Source organism: Paramormyrops kingsleyae, chromosome 3, assembly GCF_048594095.1.
Source record: "Paramormyrops kingsleyae isolate MSU_618 chromosome 3, PKINGS_0.4, whole genome shotgun sequence".
NCBI classification, from domain to species: Eukaryota; Metazoa; Chordata; class Actinopteri; order Osteoglossiformes; family Mormyridae; genus Paramormyrops; species Paramormyrops kingsleyae.
In genome coordinates this window covers 4,852,383-4,876,149 of record NC_132799.1, presented here as the reverse complement: position 1 = coordinate 4,876,149, position 23,767 = coordinate 4,852,383, and the positions used below count along the sequence as shown (strand labels likewise).

Here is a 23,767-nt window from a genome sequence, read left to right as displayed (position 1 = left end):
CAGGAAGAATAAAATGTGTTAATTTTTCTTCAGGACTCCAGCTCCCCCTACAGGCTTCCTGTATGCCTGAACAGTACAAAGTGCTATGTTTACTTACGTAATGCGTTTTAGTGGTTGTTCTAATGGGTCCTTTAGGATATTTGTCCTGATGTACACATGGCGGGGGGGGGGGGGGCAGCCCTGCACTGCAATTATTACATTTTCAACTGGACATAAATAATTATACATTACACACACACACACACACAACTGCTACACTTCATACATATTGAATTAAAGTCAACAAGAGTAATATTGCTTGTCTACTTTTCAACTGGCCATTTTTTAAGTTGGTTTTTTTAATTCATCTTTTTTCTTTACATTGTAATTTTGCAATGTCACACGGACAAAAATAAATTCACGTAGAGAATCTTCCACTCTGATGGTTCAGCTAGAAGTTTCAACTTTAATGTAAACATACAAAAAAGCCCATACACATTTTCTACAGCATCACAAACCACTTGTAGAATAGAAATATAATGTATCCCTTAAAAAAAGTCTGGGATCCAGTTTGCCTACCATGTTTTTATGTTTAAAAACTAGAGAAAATAAAAAAAAAAATGCAGTACAAACCAGGAAGAACATAAACCAACATAAACCAACACTCAAATTAAATCCTCAGATTCCCTTGTTATGTAAGCAAATCACTTAAATTTCTAAAAGATACACCTTGATAAAAGTTTAATGATCTTTCTCTGGACTCTCACTCCTGCGAGGGCTTCCTGAAGGGGACCGGCTGCAATCAGAAACAATGTTGCATTAACTTAATTACGTTTTCATCATTCTGTCATTTTTTTGTAATCATGACATGATAGCATGCACTAACACAAATTACATAGGTGCATACCTTCGTTTTGAAGGTGATGATCTAGATTTCGATTGGCTGAAGGGGAAAAAACAGTTTGCAAGGATAATTTTGGCAGTTAGGTGGCTACAAGTTCAGACATGTCCTAAATGTAAGTATGCTTTGGTACCACTGAAGATATTCCACAACAAACACATCCCTGAATCCTATAATACTGGGCTCCATATATCCGTCCCAAGAGTCTGTATGCCTTATACAATAACCTCTCCAAATACAGACACCATCTTCAACATTCTCCAATGGCATGGAACCTATCCAGGAGACTGTGGTACCACTGGGAATGGTACTGAGCGATTAGAACCGTGTTTATGTGTAATAGAGGGCTCACCTCCTGTTTGGAGAGCTGGATTTGGATCTACCCCCCGAGCCAGACCTGGAAGGCACAGGGTATGCTTAATCACTTTACATTTTTGATCAATGGTCAAGCGTTTCTTTCAATGAATGATTTGTTTAAGATGGCTTTTCTCCTATGATCACAATGACATTAGTTCCTTCATACATAAACACAATGGTCAAGATATGGGGAAAGGCAGATACGACACCAAGAAACGGAACTAATAATCCGAATATCAAAGCAACTAAGGTGAGTTTAAAAGTATTTGGAGTCCGAGGGGAATCTGTGGTGATAGTCACGTGTCCCTTGGTGAAGACAAAACTCAAGAATAAGAGAAAGTCCAAACGTACCTGCTCCTTCGACGAGAGCCTGATCTGGACCTTGATCTACATCTTGCTCTTGACCTGCAGATGAAAGGATTTTTAAGAAATACTAGAACTGCCTCTTTGACCTTGACCCAAAAAGGTGTTTGGACACCAACAATGTAGGCTTACCTGGATCTCTTGGGAGTTACAGATCTAGATCTCCTGGGAGAAAACGATCTTGACCTATAATACAATGGTTGCAGTGAAAAAATGTTTCATGACAGGGAGCCGTCATCCCTCCCACCGTCCCAATTCCTCCCTCCTGTGACGTCGATGTTCGCCGATGAAGTTTCGACTGAAGTTAGCGCGAAAGAGGCAGCAAGCATCTACATTAATAAAATACGTTTAGGAATGCTTTAAAATAGCGTTATTAGGGCTGAGATATTTACCACGTTGAAGCAAAGCGTTAAAATCATAATGTGTTATTTTTTAAATATGAGAGAAAATATTTTTAAGAGTCCAATAACACTCCATCCTGGTTGTAAACAATGTGAGAGTTTAGGTTGTGACTAAACTTGGATGTAATTAATGTGTCATTCTGCCTGTTGAGTACCTGCAATTATATGTACGTAGTATATGCCTTTTCAATGCCTTCCTGAAAGCATTGTAATTTGGCTTATACTTGCCTGAAAGTAGTATTTTTGGTGGAAATGTGTAATATGTACAGATTATAAGTTAAACAAATATTTAAAAATAGGTCATTCTCACAAACTTGAGAACTTCTCAAAAATAATGTTACAATAAAATAAAGTTTTTTTTTTGTGTTGAGCAATTGAGATGAACTTTTCAGGTATATTAAAATAGTGTAATTTCTTACTCTGATTTGATCATTTAAAAGCGTTTTTCATGAAAGAGGTAGCCAAAAATCAAAGAACACAAAACTCAATTGTGACAGCAAGTATTTACATTAATAACATGCACTGACGAATGCTTTAAAAAATATAAAAATGTGTGTTTGGATTACAGGTAATATAATTAGTCTGTAATTGAATACATATCAGCAAAGCAAAATCCCTAATATCAATTTATTAAGGTAATAATTATTAAAGATGTTGCTACCAAGCTAAAAATGGTAATCAATAAAACGTCGCTATCGAGCTAAATATGCCTTAATAGTCTAATGAAACATGCTGGTTACACTCATTACAGGAGGAAGGAATCTGAATGGTGGACGAGATTTTGCATGACATCCCATTGGAGCACAAAGAGTTACAAAATGACAGATGACTTAAAACTCTACTGAAGTCCGCTGCAGCCTACTGCAGGGACCACCCAATGCCCACCTGAAGACAGGATCACTGCACTTTGGACTCGTTTCTCTAAAGAAAATATCCCTTGGCTCAAAATACAGCCACGTTATGCAGAGAGCTAAGGGTGGACAAACAGCCCTGTGATAAACAAATATGTCCATCAGGCTCTACAAATAAGAACAGCAAACAACCCTCTGAAAGTCATACCGGACAGGATTATCATGCCTGCCAATCAGCGACTTGTGTAACGTGCCGTGAAATTCCCTGCCCTTGGTACTCACCTCCTTCCACGGCTCCGGCTGCGCGAGCGGGAGTACCTCCTTCCCCGGGACCTGGAGTGTGACCGGGACCGGGACCTAGACCTGACCACATCCAGAGACAGCACGATGAAATGAAAGACCGTTACTGCTTAGCAGCAGACCAAGTCCATCTGCTCCTGTTCCGCTCACTGCTCTAATGTTACTCTTCTCAAGGCTAAGCCCTGTGGCTGGCTCAGATTATTACACAAAACAATACATCACTATGAGTACTTTGCATACAGTACATGAATGAGTCACATATATTACAGACTAGGATGTTTCCATTCTGTATGAAATAGACAAGTCTTTTTGTCTAGTAAGTAAATCACATTATTCTTAAAGGTTGACATAGAAACAAAAAACAGTGATTGATACTTAAAATAAACCTTGCAAGTTTGCAGGTCGACCCTCTTTGGACCAAGGTCTAGGAGATCTAGCAGCATCTATCAGCCGTTCTCTGCATCTAGACGCGTTCTTCAATCTAACGATGATCGCACTGACAGCCAAATCGCTCAAGGTGAGGCTTGATAGATGCAGGGCGGTTTTTCTAGACAGGACCGTGGTCAACCGGGTTGTTCCTCTTTACGGACCGAGGCCCAGATCGATAGCCAAATTTATCAGCCTGGCAGTCTTTGGGGTCGCAAGTGGGTTCTCTGCCCTCTATGAAATCTTAAGGTGTGGCTAAAAGTGGCAAGTGCTCACAGTGGTCTGGCTTCCTATGCGGGTCACCTCAAGGTCTAGAAGGACCATGAGTGTCGAATTCGCTAGGCGTCTCACGAAACCGAAAAGGCCTTTGACACTCTCAACCAAGACGAGCGACTCAAATGGAGAAACCTGAAAGGTTTTGATCAGGTGGGTGATTAATATCGCAGCAGCATTTCAAGAATGTTATTTTTGAAAAAGAAAAAAAAAAAAAGAAAAAAAGGCAAAAAGGTCAGAAACAGCAAATCAAACTAGTAATTCTAACATGTTCGCTTGCATAAACACACGCTAATGTCAGTATTATCATTATCATGATTTGTTATTTTTTTAAACTTTAGCCAGAGTAGCTCAAGCTAAGTATGAAACAAGGTGTGGTGCATTCTGGGAGCGCACTTACCTGCTCCTCCGACGTCGACTGTAACGGTGACAGTCATAGGCATAGTGACCCTTCTCGCCACATTCGTAGCATCTGTCGTTGGGGTCAAAAGGCCGCCGGATGGGGGGGCGGTCGTACCGAGAGCGCCTCGGCATTCCTGTAGACAGCTCGACTCGAACTCTGGACCCACAGATTATCCTGAAACGAACAAACAGTGTCCCTGACAATCCGGAAGACAGTGAAAGACGTCAAGAAACATTTAGAGACCTCGGTTTTCCCTCAGCTTCCATGCAGACTATGTTGTATGGCAAGGGCGCCAATCCCAAAGGAGCCGCAGCAGACGCTGCACTGTGCTCATTTGAGTTTTCTGGGTTCCAGCCAACCTTCTGCTATCACTGGAACACAAGGCGCGAAAAGGCCAAATGCCTGCAAATGTTGCTTTCAAGTTTGCTATGGGCCAGGCGCCCGTCTCATTGCTACACATGTGGATTTGGTGCTCTTGTGTGAGTAGGCTGCAGCAAGCCAGTGGCCCTGGGCAGGGTTAAAACTGTGGCCCGCTTGCCAACCACAGTGATTACAACATATATGGCAGCCATCTTAGGCTTAGGGGGGCAAAACTACTAGCACAAAAATGCTGAAATGTTGCTATCTGTAGGTTTTGGTGATGCAGTGACTCATGGGTCTATTTTCATCCAGGCCCTGACAGGAATCCCACTTCTTCCATCAATCCCACATGAAGTGGTAAATTCTGCTATTGGGTGATCAGAATTCACAGATAATTTTTATCTGCGCTCACTTTATTTATGGGAACATTGCAATAAATGAAAACAACCAAGGTGATAATAGAAAATAGGGAGAATTACTCATTCCATCTAATTTAATTTAATTTCATTCCATTGTTGTGAAATGCCAGTCCTTTAGGATAAAAGCACGAAGGTGATCAAAAGCTTGAGTCGTCATTTTTGAGCACCCTGAGCAGATATTTTACTATCAGAACAAATCAACACAAAGTCTGGGTCTTATCTCCTTCACGTGAAACAAGGAATTAAATTATCACCCTGAAGTACATTTGATATATGTAGTACATTTACCTCTGTTAGTGCTTGCATTAACAAATCCATTATATTCCTTCTTTCAGTTCTGTTAAGTGTATCTGCATATTTAAATGCACAGGAATAAAAGCATCAAAATGGGAAATCTGTATAATGAAAATCCTCAGTGGAACCAAGTTTAATGCTGAAAGTATTAAAAGGTACCATTTTCTGACTCACATATATAAATGTATGCAGTATTTGCTTGTTTTCCCTGTCAGCCCGTAATATAATAGTAGACCAAATATTCCATCAACTAAAGTGAACCAAATATGCGAGTATTTAATTTCTTTGCTTTTCACTGAGGCCCTTCTTTCCTGGCTTGCACCCAAATACTGCTGACAATGAGTAGAATACCTGCAAGTGTATATTTATAGAGCATTTCCTCCATGCAGCCTCATGCAATTCAACCTGAATGCATCAATCCGATAGTGAATATTCAACTACACATATTTTAAAACCTACAATGCCTCTGTATTTCCAAAGAGCAAATTACTTCGCTTGACCAGCCAACGTCCTCCTCACACCCTTCGAGTACTTTTGGTGCTTAGGGTTACCCTAATCATCAGACCTGGTAGATGGAGTGGATTCCCAGACTAAGTCACCAGGCCCAGCGGTCATGACCACCGCCACCTCTGGGTCCCGGAGCCATCCACTTACTTTCCATCCAGGCCGCGGACAGCATCTTCTGCATCCCTCGGATCTTCAAATTCCGCAAAGGCAAACCCTGGAGGATTCCTAGCAATCCACACTGTTCTCAAAGGTCCATAATAACTGAATGCTCGCTCTAGTTCTCCTTTCCCCGCACCTGTCCCAAGGTTACCAATGTAAACCTTAGTTTCTGGAAGGAAAAATAAAAAAAGGGGCGCTGCAACTCCAGTTGTGGATGTATGGGCCAGTTCAGGTCCATTAATGAAAACATTGATGCTTAATCTCTGTTTCTTAAAGGCCATGTTGACATTTTCATAGAGCAGTTGCACTATGAAGTCAATAAGGATTTAAACCTTAAGACAATATTCTTACTTTAATATCCTTTAGGGGCAATTGTTTTGAGGCCAGCAACCTGATTAGCATATTACTACCCTACAGTAACTCCATATATGGCTTCAATGGGTAGTAAAGTCCATCTTACGATATTCACAATTATAATGCTGCTTTTCTCCCACAACAACCAAAACAGACAGTAATCCAGCCTTGACTTCAAAACGGCAGAAGCTCTTTTATCATAATTCAGATGCAATTTAAATGAGTCTTAATGCACCCTCACTAACCATACCATTGTGATATTATTCATCCAGAAATCACACGTATAGTATAGCACAGAGGAAAATAAGGCTTGAAATTTAAAATATCAAAAGTTCACGGTACATAAATCAACCTAATTAAAAACTGTAACTAACACCTAAAATGGTTACTGGGTGAAACACGTCTGCATCCTTCACAGCACATGTCCACAGGTAATTTGCTCTTTGAATTATAAGGAATTTAAGACTTTTACTCACATCCCACACCAATAAGCCTCTGTTGTCCCTGATTTTAGTGCCGAGTTGCAAGTCAAACCCATATACAAGGTTAACACGACTATATTTTGAATAATAAATTGTAAAAAATAAACCTTAAAATCAGATTAGGTAGAAAGCCACAGAGATTGCAAGGGTAGTTGGTAAAGGCGAGCCACTAACTGGCGACACAGGTTCGGGACAAAGCCACGTGCTGTTCTCGAGCTGGGGCGGCTGCGCATCTCCATACAGACAGCTGGCGCGCGCACTTCCTCCAGGCCGAACGCGGGCGGGCGGCCCGCCTGAGCGGGAAGTCTGCTCATCCACGGCGCACAGCGTGTCGAGGCCTGTATGCGGGCCGTACTTCTAATGCGGTTTATAGCGATATCCAGGGACAAAACCATGCCAACGGTCTGGCAGCTGGCCGAAGGTTCCAGAATTTTATACATAAAGTTGTGGCCATTTCATTGCTCCATACCTTTAAATGGACTCTCAGCTGTTCAATGATACAAAAACCGATTCCCTAAGAAATGTTCACCATAATAGGCGCACTTTTTAAAGTTACTATTGCTACATAAATGTGTTTAAAGGGTTTAAATCATTAAAATATATGTATCTTACGAAAACTAACTCAATTTCAAGCTATGTCTCCAATTTATTCATTGCAAAAGTAGGAAAAAAAACATGTATCATTAGTTACTGGACAAAAGGACAAGAAATCTTATTGTAATCCCCACCAAAAGCCATGAGTTTCACTCTAGACCATGAGGGTAAATGGTTAGTCAAAGGGGTTTGCAATGTTAAGGCCGGATGTGAGGTTAACCAGCTAGAAATACACCATCGTTGGAAATACTTTACATGTTTATCATCATTTTGATATATCCAGTCGAGCAGAAAAAGACGGATAGTTTATTTGACTCGTGAGGCCGTTTCACTTAGCAAACTAACCATAGCCGCGCTTCGGGGAGAATCCATTTTCAGTACTGAAAAGCCCACCGCACCGCAGTTATAAGCTAAACGAATAACTATTGGGGGCTCGGTAAAATATATCACAAAAAAAAACATTTACTTTTTTATGAAAAAATTACATTTGGCTTATTTAGATAGGTTTAACTGAAAAAACTGGATTATTGTGCGGCTGGTCGATCGTCCGTGAGGCGGCTAGCTAGCTGGGCAGTTAGCATTAGCTTAGCCGACTAGCATCTTAGCAGAAGCAATTGCGACATCGCCGAACAGCACCGCATTTTTTTTTTTTTTTAAAGACTTTTGTCCCGCACGTTCATGATCGAGCATTTTTAGCACGGCGACAATATGTGAGCCACCCGGCCTCAAAAAAACCGCCCAAAAAGCGGCAGTTTCAGATAATGCACACACACAAAAAAAAACAGCACTCCGCCATTACAACTAGCCTGCTACTTGCACAGATTAGTTTCTTCGCGCCGTTAGCAGACTCTTTTGGTAATGAACCAACCCGGGAAGCAACGAACGGCCTGCAATCTGCATTGCACTTCTTAGCTATAACTTAAGGTGAATACATGTGATAAAATGTGCATCCGATGCAATGAAAATGCCATGGCGTGCGCGCCACTCACCTCCTCCGTAGCGCCCGTATCTGGACATGATACTCGGGCCGGTGGCTCTTCGGCGACCGCTCCTCGGCGACAGAGACGCTTAAAGAGCGCCAGCCGCAGCGAGAGTCTCAACTCCCGTCGCGCTCCCGTCCTCAGCCCTCGAGGGGGCGCGCGCGGGCCACTGCGCAGAATGTTCTTATTGCAGTGACCATGACGGAGTTACAAAGAAACGTGCAAAGTGCCAGAAAAAAACAGTTTGTATTTCAGAAAAATCCCTGTCCGAATTCCACGCCACAAATCGTACGAGGGTGTGATGCTCAACACGTCATTGCTTCCATCCAAGTGGTAATAGTGAAATATTTCAATGAAAAACGTATGTTCATTAAATTCTGTTATTTATGTACTGTTACCGCTTATTCTATAGTCCATGAGCAAAACATTATTTGTTTAAGCTCAACAATTATCAACACTATAAACTACTTATTAATTTCCTAAAGTTTTTCTTGTGAACTTCTGTACAGAAATTTCATTGGCGAACGCAGATGGCGCCTTTTGGCGTCTCTAGGTTAGAGCTGAAGCCGAAATGACTGCGGAAGTGGGATGTGTTGCCGGGAGAAGATCTCTGACCATAGCGTGGAAATGTGCGGGTCAGTCATTTCATCACTGTGTCAGCAACCGAAATACGACTCGATACGCAAATTTACCAAGGCGCAGTTTTATTCATAAGCACGCACAAGGGCAAAAAAAAAAAAAACACAGCCCAGAATGCTGTAATTTCAGTTTAAATATCGTTTACAGCAGAACTGTACAATTCACATGCTTTTATTGTATTTGGCACTTCAATGAGATTTTTGTTTAAACCAATTATTCAGCTATTAGTGCGTCGCAGTCCGTTTCCTCCACAACTTTGCGATCAGGTACTTCACTGTACATTCTTAATCATTCAAAGAAAGGCTGTTTTGACACCATCTCACATGTAATTATAAAAATTTTAACGGCACATTTTGAATGTCCTTTACAGCTGATATTCGGTTGCCTAAATTTAACTCTATCCTACGATTTTAATTTCTGAATGAACACAACATTTAAGCTTCTCCTGCGTTTTAAACGCACGTGCATAACAAACCCTGAAACAGTCACTGAGCCCCATAGCTTACTTTTTTATAAACATCAACTGCACTGGCATTTCTTAATAAGAAAATCCAATGTGGACTCAAAACGCATTACAGGATGTGTGCAGCATCACACACAACTTAAAATAACAATTCACTGGGTGGAGATCAGGTTGACAATCATGCTGATGATGCGTGAGCCCCGGGGGCAGCTGCACAGGTCCATGCTGGGGCTCCTGATCTTGTCCTCCAGCAGCTGGTCCAGCTCCCAGCGTAGCTCCTTCACAAGCTCAGCCACCTGCACCAGGGACAATCACTGAGTGTAAGTGCACACACCAGGGAGAGTGCACGCGTGCCAGTGTGTGTCCTGAAGTGCACGTGGGAGCGTGCACGTGGAAGTGCGCATGTGTGAGCGTGCACCCTGAAGTGCATGTGTCAGTCTATTTGTGTGAGTGTGTGCCTTGCAAATATACTAAGAGTATTCCTTACCTTGATAGGGCTTGAAAGTATTTGTGTTTATTGAATGTGTACAGGTATTGACTAGTGTTGTCAAAAGCACAGGCAACTCTCAACTTACATAAATCCAGACTTAGGCAAGAAACATCTGAGATACACAGAGTTTACAGAAGTGCTAACATGTCTTCTTTAATATGTATTACTTGTATTTTTTGGTTTATGTGTTTTTTGCTATAAGGCGTCGAATGGTATGGAGGTGTAAATCCGACTTGCATGAAATTTGACTTATGTAAGGGCTTGTGGCATGTCTCGTACGAGCCTGTGATGTGCGGAATATTATAACCAGACATGTATTGGTTTAAGGTTGAGAAATATCAACATTTTCATATGAATTCCAGCAGACATCTGCAGCATGACAAGGCCGGCAGTCACCTGGTGCGAGGCGGCGGCGAAGCGGATCCAGCCGTCGTCCAGGGACACGACGAACTCCCCCCGAAGCAGCTCGATGCTGACCTGTCCTCCGCCGAACAGCACCAGCGCGTACACAGACGCCATGCTGCAGTCACGGATGAACACGCGGCTGGTCTTCACCTTCTCGTGGTACACCAGGTAGGGACTGTCGTAGTGCCGGACCTAGAGGCATGGAAGGTGGTCACAGCTCCGTCACTCTCACCGACACCTTCGCCGCCCTGCGACATTCGGAACGCTTCCTTACCGTAGAGGAATCCACAATTAATATTTATATGCTATATTTGTACACTAACAACAGGGCTCATTAATTATCATGTATGAAAAATACTAACAGATGGTTAATGGTATATCCTCAGATTGCTACTGTTCTGGTTGATGGTTTGGCTGGTAGCTCATGTGCATATGACCGAATGCAGTTACAAGACCCAGTATATGAGCAGACAGTGGGCCAAAATTTTGTTGTCATTCTGTGTGGCTTCTTAATACTATATAATTATAACGTATTATGTAATAATATGTATTTATGTAGCATATGATTTTATACAAAGTGACATGCAATTGAAAAGGGAGGGTCAGACCGTCCCTGGAGCAAATAGGGTTTAGTGTCTCACTCCAAGCCCAACGGTGACATCACACTGGCGGCCTTCTGATGACAGGTTCAGTGTCACAGGTTCTAACCTGCGATAAGCCCTCCCTAGGATAATGCTGACCGTGTAGTTAATGGAGGATGGGTGGATGTGCACGCAGCCGTCGCGCTTGGTCATAAAGCGCAGCTCCTCTGCCTTCGGCTGCATCTTCACGGCCCCCTTGCTCGTCAGCTTGTACTTCCCCTGCGGCGCCCTCACCTGGAGAAGTAGGGAATGGCAGTGGACACCGCCGGAAGTCAGTATCGGTGACGCGGCTGATCACATCCCAGACGCTAAGGAAAAAAATGTCGCCTTTCATTAAAGGCCAGCTTGCTCTGATGTTCCCTCAGTCACTGCTCACCTGGACCACGTTGGGGTAAAGAGCTGCACAGAGGATGGCAGATATCAGCTTGATGTTGTCAGAGTTCAGGTTGGCCTGGGAGGAGATAAGGTGGACAGCTAGTTAGAGAATCTGACAACCTGAATTGGTTTGTAAATCTGCTGCGGGGATCAGCTGACGTTCAGCATCTCGTACCCAGAGCTGCACTGAAGGGACGCCGTGACATGAATCGCTGGCCACAGTGATGTTACCTCAAAGCCTGTGCCCTCCAGGATGCCGTCCGTTCCCCGGGAGGACAAGCGCTCTATGTCTCTGGCCTTCAGCTCCTCCTTCACGAAGCCGATGTCCGACAGCAGCTCGGCAAACTGCCTCTTCAGACTGGCGATCTCCTGGGGGGGGAGGTGCCCAGTTATAGCTACCATCACCATAACCATATCATCTCAGAATGTGAAGCCACTTATGTATGAACCATATTTCATCTGCTTTATTATCTACGTCAGTCAACAACAGGGTAAGTGAAGCACCTTCCGACATGCAGGGATACAGGAGAGCGAGACCACAAGGGCACTGAAAGCTGATTGGCTGCTGGAGTACCCCCTCCATATTACTCATTGGCAAATTATAAGGTTGGTCCCTCTGTATGAATTATGGCCCCTCCTATGCCTCCCACCTTAAAAAAAATCATAGAATTGCCCCAGCTAACTTGACAGATTCTGCCCCCCCCCCGACCTCACAAAGGTGCCTTACTTGCAGAACTCTCCCAGACAGGAAGTTTTCCCTGCAGAACTGGAATCCAGCTTGGTTGCCCTTCCTTGCAGCAGCACACCAACCCTGTGTACAATGCAACATTAGGGAATCCCCCCATTCCATCTCCCACTGGTTTAAATATTGCCATTTAGATCCTGATAAAGTTATGCAGAGTACGTTTAAAGAATTCTACAGTACCAATGATAATGGCAAACATTTCCAGATATCCTTTTGCTGCGTTTTCTTTTAACCCATGAAAAGCTTCCGCCATGACCAGCAACGCCCGCATCACCCCTCATCATTAATGATGCAGTGCATCATGGCCCAGGGCTGCACCTTGTATGCCTGCAGCAAGGCCAGATGGTCACTGTTGGCCACGGCGAAGTGCTGCTTCTTCTGATTGGCCTCCTCCCGCTTGTCCCACGGAGAGACCTGCACACAGGATGAGCTAAGGGCAGCTTGGCCAACAGAATCAACCTGGCTTTTTTTGGGGGGGGCGGGGGATAATAATTCAGTCCTGTTCTATAAAACGTGTGTATTACCATACTCATAATGAATATTTCATTTAGCACAAAAAGATCCTTGATATAACTTCTCTAGAAAAAACACATGTATCCAGCCACCGTGTAATTTACAAAAATATACATGCAGAATTTAAATGCTGAATTTATTTTATATAAATTTATTTAGCTGACAGTTTCATCCAAAGCGATGTACAATTGATAAGGCAGGGTCAGGTGGCCACACTCAGGGGCCCAATGGTGGCATCGCTCTGCCGACCCTGGGATTTAAACCGACGACCTTCCAGTCCAGGCGTACAGCATCCAAACCCACTCACAAAGGGGGACTTGAAGGCCAGGCTGGCGGCGATGGTGAGCGCCGGGTCTAGGCAGCGGAAGATGGCGCCGAAGAGCATGAGCTTGCCGATGCGCACGTCCACAGGCAGGCAGGCCAGATGGTAGCCCAAGGGCGTCAGCTTCTCCTCGGGCGTCAGGGCGCCCAGGTCCTGCAGCCGCTGCTTCGCCGCGTCCAGGCCTCCCGGCAGCGGCGGCTCGATCAGACGCGAGAAAACGTCCTCCAGGGGGCGCTCCGCGAACACGTCCAGCACTTTGATCCTGCAGCAGAAAGCGTGGGAAGCGGAAGGGCATCTTGAGAGGTGTGGCGCTAAAACATTGCCCTTTCTCTCAGCACGCTGAATTTGCCACGCTTGCAAGTCGCAAATTAACGCAAATTAACGCCAAGTGTGTCATGAGGTGAACTGCATAGTGACTGATGTTTGCTGAGCACATTTATGACCTTCACGTGACCTTCATGGGGACAGCCCAGGCCCGCTGAGCCACACAGGGAAGAGACAGGTCCTACAGGAAGTGACAGGTCCTACAGGAAGTGCCTGTGCAGGTGGGCGGGGCTTCACCTGAGGCAGAGCTGCTCTAGTGGGACCCGCTGGATCTCCGGGATCTGCTGCTCTGCCAGCTGGTGCTTGAAGCAGTGGCTGGTGAAGAGGTGGAAGCAGATGCCCGAGGCAACACGGCCAGCCCTGCCCTTCCTCTGCAGCGCATTGGCGCGGGACACCCACGAGTCCTCCAGGCTCTCCATGCTCTTGCTGGCGTCATACCTAGAGATGGCGGGGGGGGGGGGTGGAAAGAGCAGTGTGGGCTGCCTGGGGAAAAAAAGCAATGGCATGAAGAGAGAGAGGGGTGAAGCTCACCTCTTCTCCTTCATCTTGCCCGAGTCGACCACGTAGACCACGTCGTCGATGGTGACAGACGTCTCGGCGATGTTGGTGGAGATGATGATCTTGGTGACGCCCTCGGGGGGGCGGCTGAACACAGCCTGCTGCTCCTCATTCGTCAGTGAGGAGTGCAGCGGGTACACAACGCATCTGCCGGGGGGGGGTTAGATGAAAAGGCTTCAATGGCCCAACAGAAATGTCGTGAAAAGGGACAAGCAACTTACACCCTATATATGTACCAGCATATAACCCAAGCAAAGAGATTAATTCATTATTATTAGTGAAGTCCATTATTATTGGGCCCATTCCTACCAAGAATAAGTCACTGACAGCAATACCAGTGAGAATTCAGTAGTAGGGATTCAGGATGTAGATCTTCAACCCAAGAATCTGCCCTTCAAGGCTCTACTCAAAGTCGCAGCTCCTACGTACCGCTTATCCTTCCGGTTGTTGAACAGCCTGTTGGACTGCAGCTGCTCGTACAACATCTTGATCTCACTCAGGCCTGGCATAAACACCAGGATCGCTCCTGGGCAGGGAAGGTGACAGTGACCGACATGCGGTGGGCCAACACTGACCAGAAGGTGCCACCAAAATATCACGCTTTGCTTCATCCTGCATCCTTCTGAGAGGCTGAGCTCCAGTTCAGCCTCAACCAGATCCATCAAGAAAACACACATGTCTGTGTGAGTGATCTCACCTGGTAGGTTGCTAGGGTCTAACGTGATGGGAGGTTATGGTCTCACCTGGTGGGTAGTTATGGTGTCCATCCACTATCCACTCCAGCAGACACTCTACCAGGTCCATGTTGATCTTGTCGAGATCCATGGAGGCGAGGGTCTTCAACACAGACTTCTTGGTGTCTGTAGCCGACATGCATTGATCACGTCAGCGGATCCACACAGAGTTCAAACTTCAAGTGTTATAAAAATAAACTGATAGGTAAAACAGGCAAATTATGCTCCTATGACAACATGCCAATTTACTTAAAATCCTCCATTTTCAGTCCCTCGATCTTCTTTGCCAGTGTAACATTAATAACAGTGACGCAGTCATAAAATAATAGGAGTATAAACAACAGGTATACAAACTGCTCTCATAAATGCATTTCAAAGCATCGCTGTTCACTCGCAAGTGCCATATTTACAGAAAACCATCCTGTCTGCAAGCAGCCAGCGCTCCTGTAATGTCAGAGGCTTTGGTCCAAAAATACAGCTGAGTATTTTTACTCGAACAAGTCAGGTTAAATGCTTTGGATCAAGGGAATAGGAGAAAAAGTCCTTCATACGACTGGACCCAACAACCTTCCTGCTATGAATCGGTGTTCTCATGCACCACCCCGCTGCAGCCCTGCGGTGTCCTCCCCCCCCACGTCCTCCCCCTCACGCCCTCTCTCTCGCACATTGATTGATTTACATGCCAAACAAAGTCATAAGCGCTTCACCTTTGTATCTGACCGTGAGTTCCTGCAGGTTCAGCTGCTGGTCAGGGACGGAGTCCTTAACAAAGTCCTTCTTCTGGAAGGACATGAAGGACCACATGTCGTCTCCAAGCTGGTCCACTGGGTTCCCGCTACTGGTCTTCTTGCCAGACTGGGGTCCCGGCTTCCCAGACCGTGCGAACGGGCTGCCGTCTTCCATTACATACCTGCGTATTCGGAGACGCCCCCCCCCTTGTGGTCAACAATGACCCCCTCGCCACATTGCACCCATGCTCAGAACACATTCTGCCCCGGGGGTTTCACCTGGTCATGGCAACGGCGTCCTCCAGGAAGAACTGGTCGACGGGGAATGTGCGACCTGCAAGCCAGAGGCAGCACCAGTCAGACCGAGGGCCCACAACTCAGCTGCAGTGAAAAGCGGGTCAAGCTGGGCTTCAAAATGCTGTATGTGCTGCTTCTAAACAGCACCAGCCCTACCAGCACACCACTGGTGTAATCAGTCCAACTTGAGGGGAACACTTAGTACTATTGATGGATGGATGCTTCATTAATCCCCAGAGGAAAACTATGCTCATCTCCTTCTATAAAATTATGGCAAAGCACCATAAGAAGTGAAAAAAAGTTCACTTCCACCTTGAATAAGTGCAGTACACAAAGGGATTCAATCACGCATATTTGACTATATTGGGGATGAGGTCTGTAATTAAGAGAAGCCATCAAAGAGAGCCTACATAGTAAATGGCCTGCTTGGACCCCTGTATACCCCTGTGTGATCAGGGGCAGGACAGCCAAAGGCTTATAGGAGACGCTGTGACCCAGTAAAGCGAGGCTCCCAGGACAGCCGCAGCCCTGACCTGGGATGTGGACCGTCTCAGAGCCACAGAAGTACTGGGAGAAGAGGTTGGCGTTGAGCGTGGCGCTCATCAGGATGACCTTCAGGTCCGGCCGCTGGGCCATCACGTCCTTCAGGACCAGCAGCAGGAAGTCACTAACAGAGAAGGAAGTGAGGTCATCACTCACACTGAGCGTGAGTCGGGGGCAGAGGCGGAGTCGGACAAGCGGCCTACCTCTCCTCCGTGCGCTCGTGCACCTCATCCACGATGACGTGGGTCACCCCTCCCAGTTCGGGCTCCCCCTCCAGCCTTCGGAGCAGCACCCCCGTGGTGCAGTACAGCAGCCGGGTCAGCGAGGACTGGCAGGGGGAGGGGGGAGGACAAAAAGAGGATCGCTAAGAATTATGGGATTACTGCTTGTCTAATAATGTCGGAGTAGCTAAGAGGATTCTGTGACGTAGGTCCCATATGTCATAAATAAGAAAAGAATCACCATTAATGGATCCTTTAAACGGTCTTATTGATCTCTTTTAACAACTCAGAGATCGAAGTTATTAAAAACATTCTACGTGATGCTGCTACAGGCCGCTAACTGGCACAGAGGTCATGCTCCGTTTCAGTACGGGTGGCCACGCTGCACTAGTGCATGATGGGACGCGGACGGCACCAACCCGGACGGTCTCCAGGCGGATCTGGTAGCCCACGGAGTTGCCGAGGCGCTCGGCGCGCTCCTGTGCCACGCGCTCGGCCACGGAGATGGCGGAGATGCGGCGCGGCTGCGTGCAGATGATGTTGGTCACCCGGTGTGGGGGCCCCTTCAGGCTGTCGTCCAGGATGAACTGCGGGATCTGGGTAGTCTTGCCGCACCTGAGGACCACAGGTCATAATGTGCATAATGAATGCATGGCTAACGGCTAAGCTAGCGCAGCCACGGGAGCCGGCCTTAATTAAGAAATAAAACGAATTGAGGGAAGTCCTCACCCAGTCATTCCGCTCACGACCAACACCTGACATTTCTTCAGCAGACACAGAATCCGCTCCTTCTCCTGCCAAGCTGGGAGGTTCTGCCTCTCCTGGAGCATTGAGAGATAGCGCCTGGAGGACTGAAAGGGAAGCAACAGCGCCACCATCAGAGTGGAAGGGGAAATGTCGACCATTTTGAGAAGCCGTGAGATCAAACACACAGAGTAACACAGCAAATGATCCATTAGAACTGTGATATGGGATAAGTGCTGAAAGTAACTGGATTTGCTTTTAAGAATATTGAAATGCTATTGAGGTTTGTTTTGAAATTCTAATATCATCTCTAATTAATTTCAAATGAACAGCCACACATTTATTTTGATTTTGACTAATTCCACCGATATAACAGTGCAGGGAAAAGGCCGATAAACAGTTTCAAAGAAATCTTTTACAACGTTTTGGCCCCAATATTTCACTCTCCAACTAATGTCTTATAGAAATTCACCCTTGCAAAGAAATGTGAAATCATACCTTGGCACCGGGTACCATACAGCAGTGTTTACCAACCCAGTCCACGTTTTTGCTCCCGCCCAGGTCCCGGTAGGGGCTGGATAGGGAGCAAAAACATGGGCCTTCTAGGGGTCCCAAGGACCGAGTTGGGAAATACTGCCACGGAGTATATTATCAAAGTCCTTGCATGTAGTATACGTTACATTCACAGTGCCACTGTCCTCCAAGGCAACAAACTGAGGTCAAAATGCATAAAAATCGGTGGGGGGGGGGGGGGGGGGGGGTTCTGAGGGCTCACCCGTTTGCTCCGAAACTGCCGGCACAGCTTGGCATTGTCCTGCTGGAGGGCCTCCGTTCTGGCTGCATATCTCTCCGTCAGCTTCTTCCTCAGCTTGACGTAGCTCTCCTTCTCCATGAGCACCTCCTGCGCCTCGTCCTCCTGCTCCTGCTCCTCTTGCTCCTCTGGTAACTGTCCAAGACCTCCGTCTCTGAACCTCTGATCTAAGTTCTCCGCCTCTGAACCATAAACACACGATACAGCACCTCCACTGAGCTCCGTATTCACAGATTTCCTACTTTCAATGAAAAATATTAACACATCATTCATATTGATATCATGCAAAGTCCTCATTGCGCGAGGAACTCACCTTCCAGATGCTTGCTGGTTATGCTATTAGTGCTGCTAGGTTCCATTTTGCTTGTGGTGCCTCTTGTGGCCTTGGGCCTTGGGGGGGCGCTAGGTGGCATCACCACAGGTGGGGGAGAGCTGTATTTGTGATGGGAGGCCGCCAGCAGCTCCATGATCCTGGCCTCGTCCTCCAAGCAGGTGATAAGCGTGTAGACCGCCGGCTCGCCAGACCGGGCAGAAGCCAGAGCTTCGCCATAGAGGTACTCTGTGACCTGGAGCCGGCCAGCCGAGCTGATCTTCTCGTCATTGGTACTGAAGGCCACCAGGGCCGCCTGAAAGGGGTAGCGGTTGTCTTTGCAGAAGCGAACCTCCAATTCGTACTCGGGGGGAGAGTAGCTGCTGAAGCCCGGACGACTCGGACCCGCCAGGTCCGCGGGATGTTCCAGGTCCAAGGGAACCTGGTGCCTGAATCTGCACTTTTCGCCGAACCTGCACCGTGCTCCCTTCAGGTAGAACCTGCAGACATCCTTCGAGTTGACTGAGGCTACCTTCTGCGCGGTGCCGTCCTGGACACCCTCCAAAGGCTTGGAGAAGAGATGCGGGTCCAGAGAGACGGTCCACACGCTGTTGACGATGCGTTCTGTGAAGCGCTCCCCAAAGATGGCCGCCAGTGCCAACGCCTCCTCCTGCCGCTGGGTAAGGCACTCATCCATGGGGATGCTCTGCAGGCCCTCAGGGACGGAGGCACCAGGCCCATATCGCTCTGCGAAGACCTGCAGGAGTAGCTGCTCCAGGGTGGCCCCCACCTCGCCGGTCCCAGCCTCCAGCGCACGCTTGCTGCGCTCTCTATCGAAGCCATACCTGCAGCGACAAAGTCATCAGCACCTGCGCCTTTGCTTGGTGTTTTAATGCATCTATGGGCTTCTTTTGATATGCTGACTCAGCGCTGTGGTTAGCAAATTCATCACCATGGGTTTGCCTTGTACAGACAGGTGATACGTTTCGCTGTGCATTTCCCAAGCCTATAATGCTTCAAAAGAATGACGGATGACCAACGCTGGTTAACCCTTTCCTGACATCACTAGTTAGTAACAAAAAGTGGATCTTGCTAAGCTCCATTACAAAAATGACTCATGACAATTACCTGCACAGTTTCCCAACAGCAAAAAGAGAGACTGTCGGCTCAGAGGGACGACTCCCCTCCTCAGTTTCTGCTTCCATTGAAGGAACCGCTGGACTTTCCGCTCTCTCCATCGGCTCATCATGCGTCTCCCAGTACTGTCCGTCCTCACGGTAGTCTAGTTCATCATACTCTTCCACCACTTCCTCCTCGGGTTCAGAACCTGACTCTCTGAAGGAGGAGGAGCATAAAGTCAGTTATGCAACTGAGAGAAAAAGCAGGTCTGAAGCAATATGCTTCACTACCTTGACCAATAGACAGGCCAGAGAAAAAGGCTCTGAAGCACGACTTACTCGTCTGGGTCCTCGAAGTCCTGAGTCTGCAGCTCCCGCAGCAGCTCCTTCACCAGCGCCTGGTTCTCTGAGGTCATGTGGATCCTCTGCAGAGGCATCTGCGGTAGGTCAGGCCTGGGCCGGCTGCTCTCGTCGGTCTGCCTCATCCGGGGACGCTCGCTCAGGAGGGACTTTGGCACCCCCATCCCAGCGCCCCTGCCCCTTCCCCGTCCTCGCTTTCCAAGTCCTCCTCTTCCTCGCCCAGTATTGGCACTCCGCACACCTCCATGACTGCTTCTACAGACCAAGAAGAAATAAAAGTAGAAATGTGCATGGAGCAAAGACGACAGTACACAACGCATACAGTCAATCCATAATATTCCATGTTTGTTCCTACTTGCTTGATCGGCCGGGCCCGAAGTCAAGGCTGAAGTCATCTCCATCATCCCAGCCACTGCTGGCTCCCTTCTTGCTGCCGCCTCCTCCCCCCCCACCTCCACGGGGTTTGTTGAAATGCCCCCCTCCTCGGTTTGGCTTCCCTCTCCTTCTCCCACTCATTCCTGCCTCCACCCTTCTCTGAACAAAACATCTATTAGTTTACAAACTTAATGCCATATGTAAACAAATATACAGAAAATCTAACTGATTACAACTTTGTCCTTTTTACTTCCTTCCAGCACAAACCTTGAATATGGAATCCTATAAATTGATCTTTAAATCCTGAAATCATGGATTCTCACTATTAATATTGTCATACATAGTTAAATGACAAAGTTTTAAATGTTAATAATAACAGCAACAACAATAATAATAGGCCTAATTTTAAAACGACTCCATCACACAGTATCCTTTATTTTGTCTTGTGGTATAGTTGTTGTAAAACAGCTAGCTATAACACCGACAAAGCATATAACCGTTTGTGTAACGTCAAGGAAATATTTGCACAGGGAGACGAGGTGTTTTTATGCGCGCGGGACTCAGGCACAAAAAAGAAACTTGTTCACAATGTTACATAAATACAAGATCGTGAAGTCGTCGCTTAAGTTAGTAAATCAGTCGGAACTGGAGCTCGCTGTCAAATACCGGATGGTAAAGTAAACGATTCTACCACGTTCCCACTAACATTACTTCACGCAACGCTCATTTTAATATAGAAATTGTTATCGGAGTAGAACCAACACATGGGTCGTAAAAATATAATTTTTCTAACCTTAGAAGCCCCACTTTCCTTGCCGGCACATTGGCATGTTTCTCATTGGCTCCGCTTGTCAAAGGTTAAAGGTTTTACTTCCTGTTATGTGTAGTGGGCTGTTGTTATGGTGATAGTTTGTGACGTTGCTGTTAGCCCATAAGCTAGGAAGCTTGCTAAAAGTATGCGTTATGCAATTAGTGTGTTCCCCACCATATATGCCGTTTGGTTAAAAATGGTTTGAATGTAATGTACACGTTTCAGTATTGTTCAGTTGGTTAATACGTTGATATTACTGTGTCGTTCGTCTTTGTTTTACAAGTTCTATAATAGATTATTATATTATCTTCCATGGAAACCGACGTTTTAGCAAAACTTACAATAAAAATGAGTACCACTAAACTACAAATTGTTTTTTTTTGTCCAGACTGCCACCAACATTAGGTAAATTAATGAAGGACGAAATTGGCTACTTTTTCTTCGGTTTTCTGCCACAAGTGAATATTTGTGATATCAGTCCAGACACTAACTCTCATCAGCTGATCGTTTCTTCTTTCTAGTTTTATCTCGTCAGTATTTTCCAGACGGGAATTACATTGGACAGTAATATTAATGTAGAACCATTTCAGACAAATAGCCTTATCTTTGAGGTTTCTGTAATTAATACATAAATAATTACCACGCATCTAAAGATTACATGAAAGAAACATGGAATTGACATGCTGCAGTTAGCCTAATGGTGAGAATGATTATTTTTGAGGAAATAAATCATTACTGGGCAGTGAGGTGATGCAGTGAGCACTGTAGCCTCACACCTCTGGGACCAGGGTTCGTGTCTCCACCATGGTTTCATGGGTGTGGAGTTGGCTTGTTCTCCCTGTGCCATCGTGGGATTTCCTCTGGGTGCTCTGGCTCCCCCCCAGTCCAAAAACACGCTGAGGCTAATTTTCCAAAGTTTCCAGTTTCCAAAGTGCCCAAAGGTATCCCATCCTGAATTCATTCTTGCCTTGCACCTATAGCCTCTGGGATAGTCTGTGGACCCCCTGGCAACTTTGGTTGGACTAGCAGTTTCAGAAAATTGATGGATAGGTAAATCATCACACACAACAAGGGTTGCCTGATGTTCAGCTGAGGCTTCATGTGGTCTCTGTACAAGATGCTGAGGAAGCATTGTCTGTTGGTCACGTAGCGTGCCGGAGGAGCACATGTTGCTTTTTCTGTGCTAAGAGAGCACATTGGTTGGGGTGCACCCCCTCACTTACATGGATCACTGTTCTGAGCCTTTAATAGCCGCAGAGATTGACGTGTCACATTGTAGCAGAGAATGAGCATGAACACAAGTTTAACCAGCAAATGCACAATAATGCATTACATGTGCCTCTGCATTTCTGACACTCTAGAGCAGAGCAGCAGTTTTCCCGTTCAAAATATCCACCTTTATAACGTTTTTCTGGTTGTAACACATGTTAAAGCCATTAGATCTTCAGATGTGAAGAAGTTTGCCGGTGGTCTCAACAGAATTTTCTGTCCTGTTTGGTAGGAAGCTGAGGGCATAGTAGGAGGTGTGGAACGATATATAGTAAAGATAAAGCTACAAATCCTTACAGCCAGCCACATGCATGCAGCAAGCAGATGAGCCCAAGAATCAGAGTATTGTTCAAAAAGGGACTTATGGGTATGGTGTGACCTTCAGAGAAACACAAAACTCTTGTTCTAGCCTGAAGTAGCTTTTTATTCCTGTTGCTGCATTGCTGCAAGTAGAATGGGCACAAGGCATAAACTTGTGACATTGATAATAAGGCATAAACTACGTAAGTGGTAGCATAAGATAACTTCCTGTGTTCCTGGAGGACGCCCAGCTAAGGCAGAAGGAACACAGAGAACAGAAATCGGACAGGAGAAAAATGGCACAGGAGGAGACACAAATGTTAAACTCATGCTTTAGTCAACAATGAAAATTCTGTCAATCGAAAGACATTTTTCCATGCTGAAATGAACTTCATCTTCATCTAGCTGTTTCAGGCAATATGATGCATAACCACACTAGAACTAATCCGTTTAGTGCATTTATGGCCCATCTGCTATGTATTATTGCCCATATTCTTTGTATTATTGGCCATAAATCACGTAAGAATGTTCAACAACAAAAGGAATGCCAGTAAAATCCTGACAGAGGTCCATTTCTTTTTATGAAGTACAGGTTCCCTAGGGAGCAGCTCCTCGTTGCTTGTCTCCTAAATATCTGCTTGTCTACACCTCTACAGTGGGTCCCAGCTTTGCAGTTCACTGTGGAAGGGCTGAGTCTTTAAGGATATATATATAATTGTATGTACTGGTCAGGGTTTCTTCAACAGTTGAACACTGCTTTGGTTTGAGTCCAACCTTTGCTAATAAATGTTTGGTTAAGGGTTAAACTTTAACGGTTTTTAATATTAAAGAGCCACAAGCAGGCATATAGGAACCAGGCAGTGTTGGGCATTTCAGGTCCAGAAGCTATAAATCCAGCCCAAAATTTTGTTTCTACCAACCAGTTGAGCATAAAGAGTCACAGTCACAGAGTACTCAACTGGGTGTTAGAAACAAAATCCTGATCTGGATTTGTAGCTTCTGGACCTGAAATGCCCAACACTGTGATTACATGATATTGGTTAAGAAAGCAAGTATTTTTTTAGGCTATAAAACATAAACATAGTATTTAGAGAGAGTAGAGAGTTTATCTTAACCATAAAGTTTACTCCTGGAGGAAATAGTTTTACCTATGGACATGGGCAATATTTATGGAAGATTTTGATTGTCTCACATGTTTGTTTTTGTTCTAACTCCATGAAAACATCTAGAACAGAAAAACAGAGCAGATAGTATATAATAGAGAGTCA

The 23,767-nt window shown here is 45.7% G+C and overlaps 2 protein-coding genes across 3 annotated transcripts; both read right to left on the bottom strand.

Moving 5' to 3' along the window:
* Positions 1–425: 425 nt before the first annotated feature.
* LOC111835690 (serine/arginine-rich splicing factor 7) lies at positions 426–8,557 on the bottom strand. The gene is made up of 9 exons (XM_023796255.2): positions 8,413–8,557; positions 5,982–6,162; positions 4,252–4,428; positions 3,135–3,215; positions 1,733–1,786; positions 1,589–1,642; positions 1,233–1,277; positions 887–922; positions 426–775 (listed from the first exon to the last, which is right to left on the bottom strand). Exons 1-9 carry the CDS (start codon positions 8,438–8,440, stop codon positions 721–723), a joined length of 711 nt encoding a protein of 236 aa, XP_023652023.1. The 5' UTR covers positions 8,441–8,557; the 3' UTR covers positions 426–720.
* Positions 8,558–9,102: 545 nt separating this feature from the next.
* Positions 9,103–21,050, bottom strand: dhx57 (DEAH (Asp-Glu-Ala-Asp/His) box polypeptide 57). Of its 2 annotated transcripts, none has more exons than XM_023796375.2 (24): positions 20,913–21,050; positions 20,100–20,278; positions 19,724–19,999; positions 19,395–19,601; positions 18,270–19,111; positions 17,921–18,138; positions 17,131–17,252; positions 16,821–17,016; positions 16,384–16,508; positions 16,171–16,304; positions 15,620–15,674; positions 15,320–15,522; positions 14,622–14,738; positions 14,308–14,404; positions 13,852–14,025; positions 13,558–13,758; positions 12,982–13,258; positions 12,480–12,575; positions 12,144–12,227; positions 11,648–11,785; positions 11,418–11,492; positions 11,141–11,275; positions 10,392–10,592; positions 9,103–9,801 (listed from the first exon to the last, which is right to left on the bottom strand). In XM_023796375.2, the coding sequence occupies exons 2-24, from the start codon at positions 20,258–20,260 to the stop codon at positions 9,658–9,660; spliced, it is 4,278 nt and encodes a 1,425-aa protein (XP_023652143.2). In that variant the 5' UTR covers positions 20,261–20,278; positions 20,913–21,050; the 3' UTR covers positions 9,103–9,657. The 2 variants fall into 2 exon arrangements, with proteins under 2 accessions (XP_023652143.2, XP_023652144.2); XM_023796376.2 differs by lacking the exon at positions 20,913–21,050 and adding an exon at positions 20,387–20,901.
* Positions 21,051–23,767: the final 2,717 nt, after the last annotated feature.

Bases quoted from the DNA above. Each gene is read 5' to 3' on its own strand.
- LOC111835690 (XM_023796255.2), bottom strand. From the start codon at position 8,440: ATGTCCAGATACGGGCGCTACGGAGGAG. The intron at 3,216-4,251 runs GTAAGTGCGCTC...GGATGTGGTCAG, and splicing joins AGTCGACGTCGGAGGAGCAG to GTCTAGGTCCCGGTCCCGGT. The intron at 1,787-3,134 runs GTGAGTACCAAG...ATTGTATTATAG, and splicing joins AGCCGGAGCCGTGGAAGGAG to GTCAAGATCGTTTTCTCCCA.
- dhx57 (XM_023796375.2), bottom strand. From the start codon at position 20,260: ATGAGTGGGAGAAGGAGAGGGAAGCCAAACCGAGGAGGGGGGCATTTC. The intron at 14,405-14,621 runs GTGAGACCATAA...TTCCCTGCCCAG, and splicing joins ACACCATAACTACCCACCAG to GAGCGATCCTGGTGTTTATG. The intron at 13,259-13,557 runs GTGAAGCCCCGC...TTTCTGCTGCAG, and splicing joins CTAGAGCAGCTCTGCCTCAG to GATCAAAGTGCTGGACGTGT.